Below are 24,397 nucleotides of genomic sequence, written 5' to 3' on the forward strand. Positions count from 1 at the left end.
CGCAATATTTACGATAAAACTTACGCATAAAACCCTTTTAACCTCTCGTATTAGCAATAAATCCATTATTTTTTAAATCGAAGCAGAAATTGAAACAAGTCATCTGTTTAAAATTCGGAAATGGAATTCAGAAAATCTGACGAAACGAAACTGGTGTAATGCAACGAAAATTTCGTTTTCTGTCAAGCAATCCGCAAAATTAATGTAAAGTCAAATCGAAAGTACTTCTGGTGACAAATTGGAATAATGACAATTTTTATTAATTAACAATAACGCACACTGAATAAAATGGATTTTATTATTTCTTGTGACTTTCTTACCCCATGCAAACACGGAGGTACCTGATAATTACTTGTTAACAGTTTATTTCACGCATAATACGTTCCGCCCAAAATCTGAGGCGGAACGAGCTCGTTAGAAAATGGCCTTCGGATGTAAGAGTCCGAGGTATATAAGGAGTGTAGGGACGTTAACCGAGGCTCTTACTTGTAGGAGTATACAACAACGGGACTCAGACTCGTGATTACGCATGTGAAGATAGGAGAGAAATTTGAGTTCTTCGGCTACTCATGATATGCTTTACAAATTAAAAAAGATAGAGGTATTCATCTTCTGATTAAGAGTTTTGGGGGATGATATAAAAAGATTTTTTGCAGTTACATGTAGTTAAAATGGACCAAGATGAGGAAGTCAGAATCATTTTATATACATGTACTTATAAATACAGTTTATGCACAGAAAGTTTGCCGTTTAAGTAGTTTGAATGATTTTTTTTAAGTCATAAAATGCTTGTTAAGTTTTAATTTATATAAGTCCAATCCCAAAAGAAATTTTTAATTCATATTTTGCATTATTTAAACAGGTGTTTCTATTTCTAGGTAAAGTTTTAAAAAAATCCTATTTTATAGATGCTGATCACGAGATACGGATGTTACTTATTGGAAAGACTGGAGTTGGTAAGAGTACCACCGGCAACACCATACTAAGATTTCCTGCATTTGATACCAAAGTTTCTGCAACATCTGTGACAACCAATACAAAATACAACGAACCAGAGAGATTCGGCAAAAAGTCGGTCGTCATAGACACTCCTGGTCTTTTTGATATAAATCGAACGGTAACGGAAACTCTTGTAGAAATGTCAGAATGGTATGCTCTTGCTTCCCCCGGAATTCATGCCATAATATTAGTACTTCAAGTTGGAAGATTTTTTGATGAAGAACAAAAAACTGAAGAGTTTTATATGAACGTTTTTGGAGAAGAATTAAAAAACTTTTTAATCGTAGTATTTACTCATAAAGGCAGACTAGAAGATGACGGTATGAGTATTGAAGACTTTGTTCGTACAATGGATAAGGATTCCAACATTAAAGTTCTAATTGATGAAATACAGGGGAGGTCTACGGCCATCGGATATAAAGGTCGAAAGGAAGATCGTGAGAAAGAAGTACGCCACATATTATCTATGATCAAGAAAATGGGAAAGAGCAACGGTCAAGCATACTACAGCAATGCTATGTTTAAACGAGTTGAAGATATCATTAAAGAAAATGAAAGGAAAGAACCTGAAAAGTCAAAGACCAAAGAAAAGATGTACACCGAGGAAGAAGTCCTGCGTTTTATACATGCAGCAAGATCTAAATCTCGAATAAACATCATCTATGCCAACCAACAAGAAGAGGGATTACTTTCAGAGATCGTCTCTACAATGGGTAGTGTTCTATTAGCCGCAGGAACACTAGCAGTTGGTTCAACTTTTTCTTTTGTTAGTCGCTGATTTGGATATTGAGATTAATGATAATATTTGCTCTTTATTTTCTTTAGATTCATTTTTTGAAAATAATTGATGCCAAATAAATTCATTGTTATGAATGCACATTTTTTACGTTATATAGAAACTTCATTCCATTTTAATAAGCTGAACAAATTGTAACACTCCTAATAAGAAAGCAAGATGGAATTCAGATCTAAAATCTCATTCTCATATTGCTGAGTAGTTTGAAGAAAAATTCAAGAATATTTCTGTTTGAAATAGAATAACAACTATCAACTGTTATGAAACAAATCTAAAGACTAAATCAACTTGGATGCACAACAAATACACCAAATGGTACATGTAAATCAGGAAGGGGCTATATCCTCCTCGTTCGTCTATCTATCGGTCAATATCTATCTAAATTAATTTTGCTCTGCTTCATTGAATTTTGACGGCATATTGTATTACAGCATTTTCAAATTTTAATGGAACCAGAGTATATTTGCCAGTAGGAGAATAGTATTGTAAATGTTATAATCTTAGGGTTCTTCTTCATGAATGTGATAGGAACTGTACAGGTTTTGAGTGATCAAAAGCAAAAGTAGAGATGAAATAAAGATAAAATTAAAAGTTCATAGAACTGCTTTTAGCAAATAAAGAATTTTTTTTTTAGAAATGAAATAAACAATCTCTAAAACAAAACATGTTGAGTTATATACAGCAAAAAATATTCTAAAGTAACCAACTTAAAACAATATCACAAAACAATTTATGTCCTCCTTGTAATAATATAAAAGATTGGTCTGTTCGATACTGGTGTCTTTAATATAAAGTTTTACCACGATACATGCTTTAAAATGTGTGACAAGAAAAAATAACAAGTATATTAGGCAAGTCTGTGAGCTCTGCAGACGCTATAAACTAGTAAGATCTGTAATGGGTAGCTTATTTGGCCATGCCTACTATAGTCGAATCAGAGGGGATATTGGAAAGTGGACTCTTCCAATAGGCTGATCACCCCTCTGAGTAAAAAGAATGGTTCGTAGGTATATAAATGAGACGCTGGCAGCTGCCAAGCAATTATTCTGACGGAATCAGTTGTAGAGATTAGAAGAAGAAAACAGAAGAATAAAGTGCGTGGTAATAAAGTCATTAAGTGAGAAATAATGAAGCAAAGGTTAGAAGCGCATTAGTGGAAAGAGAACAGTCTAGAGGAATTGTGGTGAGGTACCAGGGCGAAGTAATTCTGTGTAAGGGTGAAAGGACCTGGTACGTCACTTAATAACAATAGTAACGCTGGCTGTTCCAGGAACACAGTGCATGTTACCTTGTTCAGGAACCACGGCCTACCATTGAAATTAATTGTACATAGTTCCAATCAATAATAACTCAAATAGAGTAAGAGGAAAAGCATATATATATATTTAAAAAAAACCCTTGTCCCTTGTAGAACCCAGTAGGTTTACACATTACATTTTGGTGGCAGCCGGTCAAGGGATAGGGTATTTAATTTAGTTTGATTTTCATTAGATTTAATACTATTTTGTAGAAAATTCTTGTTTTTGCAATTGTTACTTGTTTGGGGTAGGCTGTTCAGAAAAGACCAAGTGCCGTGATGGTACCACGTGCATTTTAGGATCCGTGACACTGTACCTGTATAGAAGAAAGAACTTTGTACAAGGGTACTGTGTCCTGTGTACTCGGTTACTTTGTACCGAGAACCGTGTTCTGTTTCGTGATTAAGGGTACTGGGTATCTGTTACAGTGTACAGAACTGTTGTGTAAAGTGTTAGATTTAAGAAAATCCCTGTACTGTTAAGATGAATATACCGATATTGCAAAGGGAAATCTTAGGGGATCTCGAGGAGATAGATGAAAAGAGGCAAAAACTTAGGGAAACGTTAGAGACTTTAAGATCTACACCGTTCATACAAAAATTCAAGGAACCCCCATTTTCTGTGATCATAGATTCGGGTGTAGACATGAAGCAGGAAAACGTAGACGATACAGTAGATGAGCTTTTTCAAAAAATATTTACGTCCGTCTTAACCCATCAGTAGTACCTACAGTCGTAATACAGGAACTACAGCGGCTAACTACAGAGGTTGGGAAACTCCGAAATATACCTCTGTCAATCCAGATGAACGATGTGATCGACCAAAGGATGGTAGTTATGACCTGCACAAAGACACTCGGAGCAAGGGGTCTCTTGAGAAAGATTATCAATTTTACCATAGATTTTTTACACCTAGGCCACATTTTGAATTACCGGAAACCAAGTCTACGACAACTCCAACAAGTGTTACATGGAGCTTCACAAAAGACAGTAGTCCACTTGCTAGTGTATACCAAAGTAGGGGACCCGAAGTAATGCCAAACCAAAGCACCAGTAGTGAACAGTTTGGGAAGACTGTGATGAAACCGGCTACATTTGATGGAAATAGTTCATGGATAGCCTATAGGGCGCATTTTGATGCATGCAGTAACTTAACATGTGGAACCCGAGACAGAAGGGAGTGTACCTTGCCGCATCCTTACGGGGACAAGCCCAGACGGTATTAGGTAATATGCGACCAGATAATGCATATGCATATCGGGATCTATGTGAGGCACTGGAGTCAAGGTTCGCCCCAGCCAACCAGACGGAACTGTATAGAGCAATGTTACGGGAGAAGCGTCAAAAACCAGAGGAAACCTTGCCTGAGCTAGATGAGAGCATACGAAGGTTGAGTCATTTAGCATACCCCATAGCTCCATGTGAGGTGACTGAAATGATAGCAAAAGATCAGTTTGTTGACGCTCTCACTGATTTGACATGAGGTTAAGAATTCGGCGATCGAGACCCAAATCACTTAAAATCCTCCCTCTACAAGTAATTTTCCATACAAGTGTCACAACTGTGGAAAAAGAGGACACCAAGCAAAGAACTGTTTTGCAAAGAACAAGGTGACTGGTGACCAAGGCAAGAACCAAGTACAGAGGTCTGCAGTTAGCAATAGTGTAAAACAAACTGGAAGGACGAATAAAGATGTCCAGGGTACCAAAGGAGCCACAAGTTCTCTCACACAAACCAGAATGGATATACAAGTCGGTCTTTTTGTAAATGCACTTGTGAATAAGATACCATGTAATTTCTTTGTAGACACGGGAGCTACATTGACAATAATTTCAGATACTGTTTTCAAAAAGATTACCAAAGAAGACCGAAATGAACTTATTTCCGTTACCCAGAACATCATTCTAGCCGATGGGACTTTGCTAAAGGTAAAAGGGAAATGCAATATGCACATAAGTTTCGAAACATGTGAATTTCACTTTGAGGTAATAGTTGCCGATATTAGTGCAGAAGGTATCCTTGGTTTAGATTTCTTAAAGTGGAATAAATGCTTGGTAGATGTGACATCTACCAAGATGTATATTGGAGACACCGTACAAGAACTTTTGTTAAAAGGGCACATAGGATGTTTCCGTGCGAGTATGGAGGAAACTGTTTCTATATCTCCAAGGAATCCAGGGTTCATGTGTTCCATTTGTCTTCATCGACTTCCATCGCATGAAGAGTTGAGAGAACATCTCATCACTTGTGTATCTGAGGACATGAAGAAAAGACAATACGAGTGTAGCCTTTGTGATAAAGCCTTTCAAAACCGTCACTTCTCGTCAGACATCAAAAGAGAGTACACACTACACCTACAGCAAACACATCTGCGACTGTTACTAGCTGTGTGGCTGTCGTGATTGAAGAAACGGACGATGACTTGGCATGGCAGCAGGATCCAGGAGAACTCATCTTTGATCCCAACCTTGAATCTGGAAGAACCATTAGGAAAGCAACACCACCTTGCTTACCTGGAATGAAGAGAAAAATTGTGGAAGAGAGTCCAGTCCCATATACATCTTCAGAAAGTATTTTGGATAAAGACAATTCTGAGGATTCAAGTGCAGCTTCGCTACCATTCCATTGTCCATGTTGCAAGACTCTGAGTTCTAAGAGCGACGTTGGTGTACAAACTGATGGAGGCAGTAACAAGAAAACAGTAAGGGTCATCAGAAGATACCAGAAAGACGGAGAAAGTATTGCGAAGTTTGAGGAAGAAGTATGGAACGCATGAGAATATGAGAAAAATAAAAACAGTACTTGAAACAGTTTTGTGTACAAATTCCTTAATAAGATACAAGAAGTATTTTTAATTTAATTTAATGAAAGATATCCCCCTTGTTCAAACTGTATCCATGTATATATGTAACTTTGTATGTTTGTCTACTAATAAGAAAAGTAAAAAAAAAGTTTAAGTTCGTTGATCATTTGACAGGCGAGACGCATGTTCATGGAGGCGTGGGTAGTGTAATGGGTAGCGTATTTGGCCATGCCTACTATAGTCGAATCAGAGGGGATATTGGAAAGTGAACTCTTCCAATAGGCTGATCACCCCTCTGAGTAAAAAGAATGGTTCGTAGGTGTATAAATGAGACGCTGGCAGCTGCCAAGCAATTATTCTGACGGAATCAGTTGTAGAGATTAGAAGAAGAAAACAGAAGAATAAAGCGCGTGGTAATAAAGTCATTAAGTGAGAAATAATGAAGCAAAGGTTAGAAGCGCATTTGTGGAAAGAGAACAGTCTAGAGGAATTGTGGTGAGGTACCAGGGCGAAGTAATTCTGTGTAAGGGTGAAAGGACCTGGTACGTCACTTAACAATAGTAACGCTGGCTGTTGCAGGAACACAGTGCATGTTACCTTGCTCAGGAACCACAGCCTACCATTGAAATTAATTGTACATAGTTCCAATCAATAATAACTCAAATAGAGTAAGAGGAAAAGCATATATATATATATTTAAAAAAAAACCCTTGTCCCTTGTAGAACCCAGTAGGTTTACACGTTACAGATCTTATTTTTTTTTACATTAGATGTCAAACCGACATCAGTTCAAAATGTCTTTGTTGTGCATTGCACATTTGCAACGAATTACATCGATTCGAACCCTCTTGTTAAACAAAGAAATACACAAGTTATGTGCAAAGATTAATACATGTACTTAGCACTTCACATAAAAAAGACGGTACGGTTTGAGCTTTATTTTGCCTTAAAAATTTAATGTTCTTAAAAATTTATGAAATTGGTTTCAACAATAGTTAAGTAGATGAATATGATAAATCATTAAAGAATATGGCATGAAGAAGAACCTTTCTGGAAATATGACGTCATTAATTTGGTACATTTTTAAGTTTAATGCAGAAAAGCTTCAAAATGACTCGTTTTTCTGCTAATTTTCCTTTAGAAAATAGTGTCTGCCACCGTCGCCCGCTTTAATTTTTGGATATATTGTGCAAACAGCTATGAAAAATCACACATATCAAAATCTTTCCGGGCGACGCTGGCAGAGTATGTTTTCTGATAGAAAATTCCACTGAAAATTGATGTCTTCTGCAACTTTTTAAGAAAATACGGGAAAATGCACAAGTTAATGACGTCATAATTAGCATTTAGGAGGTCATATGAGAAAATTCATTTGTGTATTCTTACTGCAGAGAAGTCCTATTATTCAGAAAGAATGAATTTTAATTTCTTATTTCAGTTTCATATTTTAGAAAAATATAGGGCTTTATTTGTATTGAAACTGTACCTTCTTATTTAACATTATTGACAACGACTCAACATACAAGAAAAATTCGGGGGAAAATCAAGAGGAACAATTGTACTTCGAATTACTAGTAAGCTGTTTAGATGCTCAGTTTTACCTAATTACTAGTAAGCTGTTTAGATGCTCAGTTTTACCTAACACATTTTACCTCATGAGTACAGTTCACTAATTGTTTTCCCATAGACGATAATGCTTACTTCTTTTCAAAGCGATGTCCCTATTTTTTGTTCAGCACTGAGTGATCTGTCCTTGGCTAAAATCTCATGGTTGCATGTCAGAATCGTTTTCCGTTTTTCTGTTTCCGGGAACCTCTGAAAATGAAAGTGAAAGTACGTAGGGGAATTTCAGACTTCTCACTGGCGTTATAATACACATAATAATTTGGCTGATCTTCTTTATAAATTACATTTGCCAGGCTATTTTGGTTTGAAAAATACTACTTATCAACAAGTATGAGGCTCAGTTTAGTATATCTTCATAATTTTTTTTATGCAAGTCTACAATTAAATAAACTTGTAATTTACCAGCACTACTTTCCTAAGATTCTTAAAAAAAGAGGGATGTACCCACTTCATCCTTAAAGGTCATACGAAACAATGTCCTGAGTATTTTAAGTTGTATACGGAAATAAGTTCATCTGAGCAATACTAATCAGCCTGATATAACATTTTGGATTTTTTACGCAAGTTGGAGGAAGCAGAGTCGATCAAAGTTACTTTACTGCGAAGCTGAACTTCAACTAGCGCGGCTTATCTCCCTTTGCTTATGACGTCAGTAAGACCTACACGCTACATTCAGTACTAATATTTATATAGCTGATCATGTCTTATGCAGCGTACTTTTTAATAAATACCATTATTTTGACTAAAATTTTGCATAAATATATGATTCTCAAACCAGTTAGTGTTTGTCTTTTAACATCTTGTTGCATGTTGCAAGATTATTCGTGTAATTTATTGTCATTCTTCTACATATCATTATAATGAGAGAGAGAAAGAGAGAGAGAGAGAAAAAAGAGCAAAACTTCTGTACTCGAGTTATATATAAATATAGACGCTGTCAAATCGCATTTACAGTTAAATAAATTTCTAACACAAAAATATGATTTGTTAATCTTCCAATTAAATTTTTTTAAGCAAGATCAGATTATGAGCACTTTCGATTACATGTTAACCGGTATACTCGATCGGTAGCCCCTGCTCAAAGGCCGTAAGTGCCGAGCATAGGCCTAAATTTGCAGCCCTTCACCGGCAATGGTGACGTCTCCATATCAGTGAAATATTCTGGAAAGGGACGTTAAACAGTATACAATCAATCGATCGGTAGCACGCCAATATAAGTAAAGCTGGATTTGAATGACAGCGGTGTGTGAAAGTGAAACTAAACCTGCTCAAAGGCAGTAAGTGCCGAGCATAGGCCTAAATTTGCAGCCCTTCACCGGCAATGGTGACGTCTCCATATCAGTGAAATATTCTGGAAAGGGACGTTAAACAGTATACAATCAATCGATCGGTAGCACGCCAATATAAGTAAAGCTGGATTTGAATGACAGCGGTGTGTGAAAGTGAAACTAAACCTGCGGATAAATTATTTCATATATTCATGAAAAATGAAAAGATTTTTTCGCTTCCTCGTCTTCTACTCTCTCAGTTATTCCTTACTCTTTTTTTGGCTTTCCCTTTCTCATTGACTCTTTTTCATCCCGTATTTTTTTTTCCAAAGTCGGTACATTTACACATAACATTGTGTGTTAAATATCGTATACTATATAATTTTAAAAAAGTCCGCCTCGGACGAATAACGACGTACATAACATTGTTAATTGTGCACAGTTTTGTGTGGGTGCTTGGTGGTATGCAGCATGCTCTGCCAGTAATCTAACGGAAACGATGCGTATGCGCAAGGTTTAAACTGGCTGATTTAGCATGATCACTACTATTCACTTAAATCATCACAGATGATGATAAGGATAAAAAGAACATGATTGTAATGTAGTGTTAAAGACGAAAACAGAAAACTGCGTTTACGTATAAGTTTTGCTAAATAGTGGCTTTATGGTGACTAATTAATGGTGGTCTTTAATTAGCTACTATTAAGCACCTGTAAGCCACCATTAAGCTACATTTAAGCACTTGTTAAGGACTTCGAGATCGCTTATGATGGTGTAATTATTATGTAATTAATTGTACTATAAGGTGCCTTATGGGGACTTAAAGACAACCATTAAACCATCATAAAGAACCTAAAGTCACCATTTAGCCAAGCTTAAAGGATGTGTTTCATCTTGTGTTTATTAAGCTCTCTTCGCGAGCGGCAGGCGCTTTTTGTGGCTGTGCCATCTGTGCCCGCTATTGTTTTTTAAGTTGTTTTTTCTCTCCTTCCAATTTCTGACCTCAATTTCATAACGTTCCTAATTATATAATATATTTATATCTTAATCTTTCATGTAATATGTTATTCAAGAAATTATTTTATTACTAATGGTATATTAAACTTATAATTTTCAGCTTTGAAATTGATTTTACCATATGATTTTACAGAATGATTTGTTCATTGCAATGATCTATGACTAATCTTACAAAAGCGATACTTAGTAATATCTTAATTATTTTGCTAATAAGTTGAAACAATTGTCCTGTTAATTGATATCGTTATCAATGATTCTTCAAATGCACATCAAACACCACTCGGTAGTTATAGGCACTTGGATAACTGATAAACAGAAAAATATAATAAAAATTCCAAATATCGATTTTAGAAGTACTATGGACAACATGGACAACATCATCATAAAAAATGTTTGATTGGATTTAATCTGTCTTCATGAGTTCTTTTCCTATTCTAAGAATGTTTCCGGAAATAAAACCTTATTTATAATTCTCTTGTCTTAAAATTTCTGTCCAAAACGTTTTTTTTTCTTCTTTTATGAACTACTGGCGTTTAATGAAGTTGTGTGTAGGTGAGGGAGAGAATTTGTATGTGTGTGTGTTTAATTTCTATTATTTGATACTGTTCATTACAAGTTTTTAGTTTAATATGATAGTTGAGTCCAGACAGTATTCGGACAACTATTGATTTTTGCACAGCCTAATGTTTTGATGCAAATGTACTGGTAATAAATTATGACTCCAGTAATGTACTGTTCTTATATGCTATATTTAGCAAAAGACATGCAGGTATTTCCAAAGCTAAATTTAGAATACATTGATCTAATTTCGAAAAGTTGTCATTAAAATAAGGCCATTTGTATACTTGGAAAATTTCCAGAAAGAAGTAGAAATGAAACTACCTCAGTTTGAAGTATATAACAGACGATCGATTCTTATCGACTTTTGCAATTAATCATTTTCTCCCCCAAAACTGCACATATTGCGTGAGTAAATGAGAATCATTATGTTAAAAAAGATTTCGGTGCGGACATGCATGATTTTCATTCAAGATCAAATCCTGAAAAAGCTGATGATTATTGTATTTGTATTTTTAGACAGGACGTGGAGTGTGCCACATCAGTAACTGACCAATTCTTCAAAGAAACAGATCTTCGGAACAATTAATATGTGAGTTAAGCGTTGATTTCAGAGTATTTCATGACATATATGTTTTTAATATCCATTTGGAGGGAATTGAGATATATAAATATATATTTTAGGTCACCAGCAGAGTTTTGTTATTTTTAACATTTCTGTCAATCAGAGAGAATAGATTGTATAATTCTTGATTTCGGTTTACTTTCACACTACTTTTTGAAAATCTCTTGTCCCTTCACAGTTATTTTAGGGCGATTTATTGCTTTCTGTTTACGTCGTTGTGCATCTACCGTCGAGCGATGCGCGTTATCATTTACAAATTTTCAGCTTCTTCTCTGAAACCACTCAACCAATTTCAACCAATTTTGACATACAGCATGATTTATATACCCATGTATGAAGGGAACAAAAATTGCGAATTTCTTAGAGTCTTTCTCTTGGGCAGGACAAAAACACCTAATACTGATGTAATCTTTAAAAATCTTCTCTTGTACATCGAGCTGCCAAACTGTTGGCATATTTATGTGGGGCTTTGTCTAATATATATAATGAGAATACATAATTTTTTTTTAAAATCTTCTTCTCTGCTCCTGAGTATTTCAAATTTTAAATTTTCTTTAAAATATTCGTTTATCTGCCTCAGGCCTGTATATAAAAATAGGCGGATAGTTATGGTGATGAATGTTGCCTCTCTAGAATTGTGAAATTTGGGCAGATCACTCCTCTTGTTGACAACCCCTAACAGAATAACAACTCTTTAGTATGCATTGTAGAGATGTTAACAAAGATTTCATTTACAGAAAGTTTTCAAAATATAAAATAAGGACATATTTTAAACCCACAAAAGTCTTGCTTGAAAGGTTTTCACTCCATCATGTAGATATTGATTAATTGAGTCAGGCAAGCTATTTAAAAAGCTATTAACTTGTGACTCCAGTAATGTATTGTTATTATGTTATATTTAGCAAACGACATGCAGGTATTTCCAAAGCTATAGTTAGAATACATTGATCTAATCTCGAAACGTTGTCATTAAAATAAAGCCATTTTTGTACGTGGAAAATTCCAAAAAGATGTAGAAATGAAAGTACATCAGTTTGAAGTATATAACAGACGATCGATTCTTATCGACTATTGCAATTAATCATTTTCTCCCCAAAACGGCACATATTGCGTGAGTAAATGAGAACCATTATGATAAAAAGATTTCGGTGCGGATATGCATGGTTTTCATTCATGATCAAATCCTGAAGAAGCTGATGATTATTGTATTTTTGACAGGACGTGGAGTGTGCCACATCAGTAGCTGAACAATTCTTGAGAAGAAACAGATCTTCGGAACAATCAATATGTGAGTTAAGATTTCAGAGCATTTTATGAAATTTTTTTAAAATACTCATTTGGAGGAAATTCAGATAAATATTTTTTAGGTCACCAGCAGAGTTTGGTAATTCGTTATAATGTTATTGTCAGTCCGAGTGAACGGATTGTATAATTCGCGATTTCGTTTTACTTTCACACTCTATTTTGAGAATCTCGTCGCTTCAGTTATTTTAGGGCAATCTATTGGACAAACACCACCAAATGTTTTCCCATAGACTTCCATACAAACTTTAGCACCTCTCACTGATACATATATTGAATTTCGGGAAAATGGTCTTTTTGTCGTGAAAGTTCGAGATATTGGAAAACAAAAAATGCCAGAAAAAATATACCGTGCCGTTGCACTTTTACTTTCAATTTCCATTTGTTTACAACTAGGTGCGTTTGACACCAAATGAAAATCTCTAACCAAAGTGCATCCCTCCCTTCAAATTTTTACCTGTAACTCCTATATACCTCAAAGAAACCCAAGTCTTGATATGAGATTTTTATCAACTTTATTTCACTTGTCAAATACATAACAAGTCTTTTCTCTTATTGACCAATCACGCGCCAGCTAGCATTTTCTCCTCCGCACAACCTTGGGTGTCCAAAATGTCTGCGCCCATGTATTTGTTTATGTAGGGGTTTTTCCTATAGAGTAAAAGAAACATTTATAAAAAGTGGTCAATTTAGTAAATTTAGAACACATATCCATTGCTTATCTCACCTCTTGAATATTGGGACTGACAGTCTTAGCTTAAGTACACCATTGGCTGTTACATTTCACACCCCAGTCAATCAGACCCACATCTGTGAAACAGAAAAAATGTCTATAAATTGAAGCATTTCTCTATTTTTCTTTCAAACTTTTAAAATAAAATGATTAATTTCGCTTATGTTTTGCTTGTTTTTCTTATTATCTCTAATAATTTCTGAAGGTAGATCATGTTAATCATTCAGGGTAGCAGGTACCCGTTATTAATGAAAAATGAAGAAAATTAGCAGGTTTTTGTAAGAAAAAGCTGGGTTATGGAAAGAGTGAAAACTAATGTAGATAGAATAATCAGTGGAAAGAAAGAGAATTATATCTAGTTCAAATGTATATAAGATTTAAAAAAAAATCTATCAGCAGTGGGTTGCTGGCATCAGAGAATCAAATACATCCCCATTGAAAATTTTGTAATTTTGAAGGGGGGTGACCTACATTTTAGCCAATTTTCATGATCATTTCATGTAATTGATGTTAAATATGTATATTCTCATAAAAGGCAAATATATTTATTAGCATATTATTTCTTATCAATGACATAATTAATAAATTGATTAAATGCCAAGGGCAGATAACTCATATTGTCTGACTGAATACAGTGCTCAATTGTAAGCAAAGTGCTTAAATAACTGCAGTTCTGGGGAAATTTATTTTCTAATAATCTATAAAAAGTTCTTAATAACTTAAATATTAAGAGATTAACTAGATTTTCTAAGAAAACCATACCTTGAAACTCTTAATGAAAGCAAAAGGATCATCCCGAGAGTGTCCATGTTTTGTTAATTGTAAGAGGGTAGGGTTCATTAATCTCTTCCTTCTTGATAATGCATTGCTAAAATACATTTTATTTTATTAAAACATACTGATAAATGCATATAGCAGCTTATATCTTAATTTTTTATTATTTACACCATCTTTTGAATTTCTTTTAAGCATTTGTGATGTAATACCTTTAAAAAAAATCATGTTAAATAGAATTTACTCAGATAATTATTTTTAAAAATATCAAAGAAATTGGAAAAAAAATAACTGCAGATAAGCATGACTCTTGTTATTCAAATAAAGCAAATTTAAACAAAATTCCTTCATTTTTCAGCATGATTAAAGCACAAAATTACCCCCCCCCCCTTTCAGCAGAATATCAAGATTGGATATGGCAAGGAGGAGGGATATTCAGACACCTTTTTCATAATTTTTTCAGTTATAATTTTGCATATTTATTGCATTTTCAATGTATTTTCAGCAAGAATATATTGTACTGTAATTTAAATTAAATTTCCTACTAGTAATCTCTAAGTTTCACCAATAGTATAACTCTTATTTCAAGCCAGCACTGATTACATGACTGAAACTGGCTTTTCTGCTGGATTATGCCCCTTATGTAAAAACAAAGTACCCTAATTAGCTAACAGCAGTCAAATTTTGTTATAAATTATTCAATCAACTCTGATTAACACAAATTTGAAAGAGGATTATTCAATCTGTTCCAATGTCTACACTCATAAAATACATGGATTTAAATGAATTTCTCAAACTGCGAGGGGGATATTCATATGTTTTGTGTATTGATGATGCCCATAAATATTGATATTGTATTATTTACAATATTCACAGTAAATTTCGGTATAAATATTTACTTAAAATTATTTACATGTACATTTATTGAAAATATGAGAGCTAGGGCAAAAAGTTTGGCATTTTTTCACTATGTGCAGTCCCCATTGTGAGCCCCAATTTACCCAGACCCTCTAATTTTTAAACAAATAGTCAAAACTAACTAAAATATAATCCCAATGCCGAAAAAATAGGAACTGATTGATTTTTTGGCTGTAATCAATTTTTATCCATGAAATCCTACCTTTTCTATAGGACAAACACCACCAAATGTTTTCCCATAGACTTCCATACAAACTTTAGCACCTCTCACTGATACATATATTGAATTTCGGGAAAATGGTCTTTTTGTCGTGAAAGTTCGAGATATTGGAAAACAAAAAATGCCAGAAAAAATATACCGTGCCGTTGCACTTTTACTTTCAATTTCCATTTGTTTACAACTAGGTGCGTTTGACACCAAATGAAAATCTCTAACCAAAGTGCATCCCTCCCTTCAAATTTTTACCTGTAACTCCTATATACCTCAAAGAAACCCAAGTCTTGATATGAGATTTTTATCAACTTTATTTCACTTGTCAAATACATAACAAGTCTTTTCTCTTATTGACCAATCACGCGCCAGCTAGCATTTTCTCCTCCGCACAACCTTGGGTGTCCAAAATGTCTGCGCCCATGTATTTGTTTATGTAGGGGTTTTTCCTATAGAGTAAAAGAAACATTTATAAAAAGTGGTCAATTTAGTAAATTTAGAACACATATCCATTGCTTATCTCACCTCTTGAATATTGGGACTGACAGTCTTAGCTTAAGTACACCATTGGCTGTTACATTTCACACCCCAGTCAATCAGACCCACATCTGTGAAACAGAAAAAATGTCTATAAATTGAAGCATTTCTCTATTTTTCTTTCAAACTTTTAAAATAAAATGATTAATTTCGCTTATGTTTTGCTTGTTTTTCTTATTATCTCTAATAATTTCTGAAGGTAGATCATGTTAATCATTCAGGGTAGCAGGTACCCGTTATTAATGAAAAATGAAGAAAATTAGCAGGTTTTTGTAAGAAAAAGCTGGGTTATGGAAAGAGTGAAAACTAATGTAGATAGAATAATCAGTGGAAAGAAAGAGAATTATATCTAGTTCAAATGTATATAAGATTTTAAAAAAAATCTATCAGCAGTGGGTTGCTGGCATCAGAGAATCAAATACATCCCCATTGAAAATTTTGTAATTTTGAAGGGGGGTGACCTACATTTTAGCCAATTTTCATGATCATTTCATGTAATTGATGTTAAATATGTATATTCTCATAAAAGGCAAATATATTTATTAGCATATTATTTCTTATCAATGACATAATTAATAAATTGATTAAATGCCAAGGGCAGATAACTCATATTGTCTGACTGAATACAGTGCTCAATTGTAAGCAAAGTGCTTAAATAACTGCAGTTCTGGGGAAATTTATTTTCTAATAATCTATAAAAAGTTCTTAATAACTTAAATATTAAGAGATTAACTAGATTTTCTAAGAAAACCATACCTTGAAACTCTTAATGAAAGCAAAAGGATCATCCCGAGAGTGTCCATGTTTTGTTAATTGTAAGAGGGTAGGGTTCATTAATCTCTTCCTTCTTGATAATGCATTGCTAAAATACATTTTATTTTATTAAAACATACTGATAAATGCATATAGCAGCTTATATCTTAATTTTTTATTATTTACACCATCTTTTGAATTTCTTTTAAGCATTTGTGATGTAATACCTTTAAAAAAAATCATGTTAAATAGAATTTACTCAGATAATTATTTTTAAAAATATCAAAGAAATTGGAAAAAAAATAACTGCAGATAAGCATGACTCTTGTTATTCAAATAAAGCAAATTTAAACAAAATTCCTTCATTTTTCAGCATGATTAAAGCACAAAATTACCCCCCCCCCCCCCTTTCAGCAGAATATCAAGATTGGATATGGCAAGGAGGAGGGATATTCAGACACCTTTTTCATAATTTTTTCAGTTATAATTTTGCATATTTATTGCATTTTCAATGTATTTTCAGCAAGAATATATTGTACTGTAATTTAAATTAAATTTCCTACTAGTAATCTCTAAGTTTCACCAATAGTATAACTCTTATTTCAAGCCAGCACTGATTACATGACTGAAACTGGCTTTTCTGCTGGATTATGCCCCTTATGTAAAAACAAAGTACCCTAATTAGCTAACAGCAGTCAAATTTTGTTATAAATTATTCAATCAACTCTGATTAACACAAATTTGAAAGAGGATTACTCAATCTGTTCCAATGTCTACACTCATAAAATACATGGATTTAAATGAATTTCTCAAACTGCGAGGGGGATATTCATATGTTTTGTGTATTGATGATGCCCATAAATATTGATATTGTATTATTTACAATATTCACAGTAAATTTCGGTATAAATATTTACTTAAAATTATTTACATGTACATTTATTGAAAATATGAGAGCTAGGGCAAAAAGTTTGGCATTTTTTCACTATGTGCAGTCCCCATTGTGAGCCCCAATTTACCCAGACCCTCTAATTTTTAAACAAATAGTCAAAACTAACTAAAATATAATCCCAATGCCGAAAAAATAGGAACTGATTGATTTTTTGGCTGTAATCAATTTTTATCCATGAAATTCTACCTTTTCTATAGGACAAACACCACCAAATGTTTTCCCATAGACTTCCATACAAACTTTAGCACCTCTCACTGATACATATATTGAATTTCGGGAAAATGGTCTTTTTGTCGTGAAAGTTCGAGATATTGGAAAACAAAAAATGCCAGAAAAAATATACCGTGCCGTTGCACTTTTACTTTCAATTTCCATTTGTTTACAACTAGGTGCGTTTGACACCAAATGAAAATCTCTAACCAAAGTGCATCCCTCCCTTCAAATTTTTACCTGTAACTCCTATATACCTCAAAGAAACCCAAGTCTTGATATGAGATTTTTATCAACTTTATTTCACTTGTCAAATACATAACAAGTCTTTTCTCTTATTGACCAATCACGCGCCAGCTAGCATTTTCTCCTCCGCACAACCTTGGGTGTCCAAAATGTCTGCGCCCATGTATTTGTTTATGTAGGGGTTTTTCCTATTGCTTTCTGTATTCGTCGTTGTGCATCTTGCGTCGTGCGATGCGCTTTATCATTTGCATATTTTCAGCTTCTCTAAACCCACGCAACCTATTTCAACCACTTTTGGCAAATAGCATATTATCTAAGTGTGAAGGGAACAAAAATTGTGTATTTCTTTGAATCCTTCTTTTCGGTATATAGGACAAAAATCCCAAATATTAAGGTATTCTTTAAAAATCTTCTCCTATTCATCGAGCCGCCAAACTTGGCATATTTAGGTGGGGCTTTGTCTAATATATATTATGAAAATACATTATTTCTTTAAAATCTTCTTCTTTGCTCCTAGGTATTCCAAATGTTGAATTTCTTTTAAAAATTTCGTTTTTCTCTCTCAAGCCTATATATAAAAAGATAATCGAGGCACATAATTATGGTGATGAACGTTGCCTCTCTAAAATCGTGAAATTTGGGGACCCAGGATAAGGGGTTCTGCAAGAAAGGAACCGAGGCTTAATTTATTGTATTGTGATGTGCATTATTTCTTTGAAAATCTCCTTTTCGGGTTCTGAAAATTAAGCCGATGTATAAAGTACTTAGGGATGATGAAGAAAGGTGCTTCTTCCAAAATTATTATTACTAGGCTCATGGGTCAGGGGTTCCTGTGTTAGGGGTGGCAATATTGATTATATAGTAAAAATGCTTAAATTCAAGATTTTATTATCAACAATTTTGAAATTTTTTTGGCTCCTGTTTTCATGAAGGGTTTTGCAGTAGGGGATGGGGGTCTACTGATTTCATAGTGAAAGTACATGATTTTTTTTTTGAAAATCTTCTCTGCAGCTGCAGGTACCTAGGAGATAAACCAAGTACATACTCGTAGTTTTGATGAGCAAAAAGAAAGAAAAAAAGGAACATTTCTCCACTTCCAAACACGAAAATCCTAATTCCTATTTTGGTGGAAGGGGTGTGGAACTCTTCTCTCAGTACAATTTTCAACACTACCTATTACCTTTCTTTTACTATACACTGCAATGTGTCTGTTAAAAGTCAAGGGGGGTTACACCTACGCCCCAATATCCAATAAATGCCTATATAATGTTTATCTTTGCTATCCTACCTGGTCCGACATCATTTATATAGGCCTATCTATATATAATTAAAATCATTAATTTTTTATATTAAGGTCGGGTTCAATTTTAATCGGGATCCGGTATTTAAATCCTGTGAAAACAAAGGTTATGGTAATTTTAATGTTAATAATTTTAAACTAATAAATAACAATAAGCAGGGGTGTTTTAACCAGATTGATAGAAATTCTGGTATTCTTGGGTCAATTTATGAATGTCTACTTGAAGAATTTATAATCTTCGCTATTCAACTGCTGTGGTTTATCTCTGTAAAAAATGACACTTTTAAAAAGGTCAGTATTGAATAACAGAAAAGCGAATGATAGTCTTATTCTCCTGCCTACCCCCAAGTCAATTTTCAAAAGTTGACTTATTTGAATGATATTTAACTTTAAGATTTTTAAAGATATAATTATTTATATGGATTTTCTGATTTCATAAAACATTACTTATTTGTGAAAACAAAGAAAGATAACTCTATAATTCTACTCAAAAATGTTAAGAATAAAAATGGCACTAGAAATCAAATTCTTATTGCTGCTTCCTTAGAAGATGACATTATATATAGTAATGGTGTAAAGGATAATTGGCAATGTCAGATTGATAAATTAAAAAAGAAACTTAATCTTCCATCATTAGATATAACTGATAACACATTCAGCAGCTGCTTGAAGAATTTTTACAGAAAAATTGTTAATTTGCAACTTCAGAACATTGAATTCTACAAATGTGGTAAATTATTATTTTTCAGTCAAATTAGAAAGAATTATGAATTACAAGACTACTTAAAATACCCAATGAATAAAGCTATACGTTCTAAATTAACAAAACTGAGAATCTCTGCACATCCTTTAGAAACTGAAGTAGGCAGATATTCAAAGCCTTGTATCCCAAAAGAATCGCGTTTTTTGTCAATTTTGTAAAATTCTTGTAGAAAGTGAAATATATTTCATATATGACTGTCCCTTATATATAGATTTGCGAAAAAAGTACTGCCCTCTAAACATCTGTAATTTAAACGATAACGTATTAAAAGAAAATCATTGTAAAGTATTTTGTAATTCTGACAATGCAGTTCATTCTAGAAGGCTATGTGAATTTTTATATGAATGTTTTGAATTGCGTTCCAAAATTAAAGCGCAATTATAATATATTTAATGCATTTATTAGCTCATCACTGTCCATACTATACTGCTTGCATAATGATTATGTTTAATCTTCAAGTTGTTATACTCTGCATAGTTGACTTCACTGATCCATATACTTGCATGTATGTATATATGTTATTATTTGTCTTTTATGTGAAACAAGGTTGTATGACAACAGTTTGGTGAATCAATAAAGAAATTGAATTGAATAATTTTGGTAAAACTTGTGTTTTTCACTATAGAAATCAACGGAAAATATTTTTAACACCCCCACCCTCCCGTGAAACAAAAATTCCTCTTAACAGGTAATATGGAGAGTCATTTTTCAAATTTATGCCAAGCTTTTTGTGATTCACAGGGGGGGGGATATATTTATAGACAAAAAACCTACAAAAATGCTTATTTTTCACTAATTTTAAAGCAAATTACAACTTTATAATAGTATTTTATTAATTTGTATGTGTTTTATTTATTTTGAGTATAATATAAGAAAAGATATAAGAAACATTTTATCATATTTAAGACTATTTCAAAATATGATGAAGCTTGAAAGTTTGATTACAGTAGAAAATATCGTCTAACACCCCCCCCTTTTTAATAATAAAGCATATAATAGAACACGTGAATTCGACAACTCTCTCTCTCTCTCTCAACGATTTTCCGCAACTTCATTCTGCAGTTTCAATTGCTGTTTCAATTGGACAAAATTGAAAACACTTTAGTTAAAGAATTTATGAAGAACAAGTTTCATTCTCAAAACAATAAAACATCTAAATATTTTATATTGTAAATAGTTTTGGTAAAAAATAGCGCTGAATAAAGGAAATATGAATATCCATTCTTTTTCATCTACGGAAAGATAAAATTAATTTCGGTTCGTCTGCTCGTCCCACCGTGTAGGTGTATTTCTCTCTGTCTGTTACACTTTCGTATTCACTCGATATCTCGAGAAGCCTTTGAGCTGCTGTGAACAACATGATGTTATTACATAACACATATCGTGTACCCACGCCATACGCTGTTTTATTGAAATATTGTTTAGTATTTTTATGTTTTGTTTCTGAAATTCTTTTAATGATCTACCATATTGTGTTTTAGCACTTTCATTTATTGTTCAAATTGATATTCAGCTCCATTTCCATCATTTTTATTTTGCAGAATTCAGAAGAAGAGGTTTGAAATGAGTCTGAAAACCATTTACATCATCCTCCTATCTGTCACTTTGTATGAAGTTTCGTCATCCAGCTGTAAAGCAAAAAATGGTGATCAATTGTTCATTTTTTTAATTGCTTTTCATGCATACCATTTAATTTCCATGTCAATTGATAAAATTTTATACTCACACCCAAACTAACCCTAACCCCTTTTTTGTACAATGATATTTTTATTTTAATTATGCTGTATTTATTACTTGAAGGAGACGAAGATCAAGATTGCTCAAAGAGATATTCAGGTTGGTATAAAAAATCTCAACTTGCATATTCATGCATTTGAATGACCTTTTGAAATTCATTTATCAGCAACTTCAAAAAATTGAAAAATAATTTGCAAGTTATACATTTAATTAGTAATGTTTTGTGGTTAGATAAAATAGGAGTTTAAGAAAACAACAGAGAGTGGGGAGGTGATAGTAATAAAACAGACTGTATTGTCCTAAAAAATGAAAATCCATCATCCAATATAGTTCCTGTCCAATGGAGTTAAAACAAAGGTAGCCGCACGAGTTTGACAAGCATATAAGGCTCCTGACCATTCACCCGACGAAATTAAAATCCCGGTTGAATGATCAAGAAATTAATTCACCTAGCTTTATAGAGTTATCACAGAGCATGGGCGTCGGAAGCAGATTGAAAGTGGTGGGTGGGGTTAATCAAAAGGGGGCTAAACCAATTTTCAGTGCCTACATGTATATAATGTCTATTTTTGCAAAACATAGTTAGGGGCTAAGCCCCTAGCCCCCCAGGTTCCCACGTCTATGCAGAGAGAACTATAAGAAATGGAAATAATGAATTTGATGAATCTTTTAAAACCCTTCTCAAAAACAACTTGGCCAGAAGAAAAATGAAATATGTGAAAACTGTAACGTGCAGGGAACGAATTAGAGCCAAACCGGCCTCCCCACAACACTCAGGGATCGGGACTGATAAATAAGAATTAGACCTTAGGGACAGAACTAAGACACTAATGTGCACTGCCAAAATATACAAATATCAAAATATATTCAACGTATTTACAGAACATGCCAAGAAAAAATACTAAGCTAACGAAACTGCAGGCTAAAACCAAACCAGTGCTCTACCGACAGATACAGATCCACAATAGAAGAAGACACACGGCACAACACTTTACAAACACCGTAAAGCGACAGTCATACGCTTAATTAAGTATGACCCGATAACAGTACCCTCAACGGCCACGAATCAACAAATGTTAAAGCAGGACAATACATCCCAACAACCATATAGTCTAATTATAGTTAGATACTAGGAAATAAAGAGTTTTAACTTCCCCAATCTTCCTAACTCAAGTACCGATATACATTCAAATAAACCTAACTACGTCTGCATAAACCTAACTACGTCTGCCTATTTATATAGCTTTTTTTGTTCTGTTCCAACCGCGTGCTCGGCACTCCCCCATCTACTTAGACCCCAGGTGTTACATGTCCCCTTGGGATAAAGTAGATAACCCGTCCAGCGTATTTCGTTGGACACCAGGTAACAAATAATATTTTATTCACTACAAACACAATATTATATACACAAGTATACTACAATGTAAATGCACAAATTAGAGTATCCAACTAATGCTAAGAATTCACTAAAAAAAGAGAGTTAGAGAACTGAAGTCGAATAAATCTGGTACAGATTAATTGACAAAAATAGATCAACATAAATTTAGACTTGTATAGCCGATACTGTGAATTCCGGAATACTTCAGCGACAAAACTTCTTACATTGTGTATATTCAATTAATGACCTCCGGGCATAGGACTGAAGCGATATAGGGTATCGATGTTATACATAGAAATTTATTTGTCTTGAAAGATCTTTGAGCATGACCAGCAAAGCCAGGGTTAATCATATTTAATATTCAATCCTTTTCAGGTAGTGTAGATTCAATTTAATTGTTTAAGGCATGACCAAGGGATTGGATGGGGTCATAACAGTAGGATCAGAGTCATGTGCTTAGAAAAATGTAGCAAAAATCTTTTAAAATCTCAAGCTTTTTTATGGTGTTCCGATAGGGCCATTGAAAAAGTGTATCAGCGCGTTAGAAACAACCCTTAAGCGCGTAAATGACAACGCGCAAGCTCGATAATGACAACACGCAAGCGCATTAATGACAACGCGCTAGCGCGTGAATGACAACTAGTTGTGTGTAGCGCAAAGTCGTGTTGTGACCAACGCACTAGTGCGTTGTCATTAATGCTCTAGCACGTCGTAAGAAACAACACGCAAGTGCGTTAATTACAATGCGCTGGCGAATTAATGTCATTAATGCACTTGTGCGTTGTTAAAATACAGCAATAGCGCATCGTCATTAATACAACAATACAAGAATACAACAATATAAAACAAGTATACAACAATACAAGAATACAGCAATAGCGTATAGTCATTAACGCGCAAGCGCGTTGATAATAATGCGCTCGTGTTGTTAGAATACAACAAACAAGCGAATTTATGTCATAGCGCTAGCATGTTGATGACAATTCGCGCTAGTGCATTGTCATTAATGCGCCAGCATGTTGTTTTTAACTCGCTAACACACTCTTGCAATGGCCCTATCGGGACACCATACTTATTACAACCATAATCAGTTATATTTATAAAATTGGAAGCATCATCTGTCTGATCAGGTTTGTTTTAATAATGACTGTAGTGGTGGAGCCATTGGGCAATCTTATTTTACATTGAGACATGTAGAGGATGTCTATATTGTGTGATTTGATATTGGATTTATCTAACGAGTTGAGATGGTGTAATCCATATATTCGCGAGGCTAGCCTCGCGAATATACACCATTTCATCGAGTTGGATAAAGCCAATATCAAATCACACAATTATAGATGTTCTATTTATTTCATTCGACTTTCGTTTTAAGAAAACTTTGAGACTCCCTCTGCCAAACTACATGAATGATTGCTAATTCAAATTGATGACTTATAACTTGATGACGTAGCACCGTTGATGTTATGACATACATGTACCTCGAAAGAAGAAAGTAGTTCGTTTTCAAAATTTAGGATTTTTGCTATCTGCATCTTTGAAAACATTATCTGACAATTTCTGGAGCTTTACATCAAACAGACTTCTGACTGAA

The 24,397-nt window shown here is 33.8% G+C and overlaps 1 protein-coding gene and 2 long non-coding RNA genes across 9 annotated transcripts; 2 read left to right on the top strand and 1 right to left on the bottom strand.

The window, feature by feature from the left end:
- The first annotated feature begins 421 nt into the window (after nt 1-421).
- On the top strand, nt 422-4,318 carry LOC134268466 (GTPase IMAP family member 9-like). Its single transcript, XM_062750725.1, has 3 exons — nt 422-434; nt 909-1,748; nt 3,837-4,318. Exons 1-3 carry the CDS (start codon nt 422-424, stop codon nt 4,316-4,318), a joined length of 1,335 nt encoding a protein of 444 aa, XP_062606709.1.
- A 6,496-nt stretch (nt 4,319-10,814) lies between these two features.
- Nucleotides 10,815-21,776, top strand: LOC134268464 (uncharacterized). The gene is made up of 3 exons (XR_009992368.1): nt 10,815-10,956; nt 21,230-21,333; nt 21,489-21,776. It is a non-coding gene; the product is annotated as an uncharacterized LOC134268464 (long non-coding RNA).
- Nucleotides 12,790-17,815, bottom strand: LOC134268465 (uncharacterized). Of its 7 annotated transcripts, none has more exons than XR_009992372.1 (6): nt 17,356-17,815; nt 16,221-16,326; nt 15,453-15,535; nt 14,919-15,376; nt 13,787-13,892; nt 12,790-13,101 (listed from the first exon to the last, which is right to left on the bottom strand). It is a non-coding gene; the product is annotated as an uncharacterized LOC134268465 (long non-coding RNA). The 7 variants fall into 7 exon arrangements; XR_009992373.1 differs by having other exon boundaries at nt 12,790-12,942; nt 13,019-13,101; nt 14,919-15,535; XR_009992371.1 differs by having other exon boundaries at nt 14,919-15,535; nt 17,620-17,815.
- Nucleotides 21,777-24,397: the final 2,621 nt, after the last annotated feature.

The sequence above is a fragment of the Saccostrea cucullata genome, unplaced genomic scaffold (genome assembly GCF_032062105.1).
Source record: "Saccostrea cucullata isolate Sc308-1 unplaced genomic scaffold, CSIRO_AGI_Scuc_v1 ctg9047, whole genome shotgun sequence".
Classification (NCBI taxonomy): domain Eukaryota; kingdom Metazoa; phylum Mollusca; class Bivalvia; order Ostreida; family Ostreidae; genus Saccostrea; species Saccostrea cuccullata.

Bases quoted from the DNA above. Each gene is read 5' to 3' on its own strand.
- LOC134268466 (XM_062750725.1), top strand. The intron at 1,749-3,836 runs GTTCAACTTTTT...GTCGTAATACAG, and splicing joins CGCAGGAACACTAGCAGTTG to GAACTACAGCGGCTAACTAC.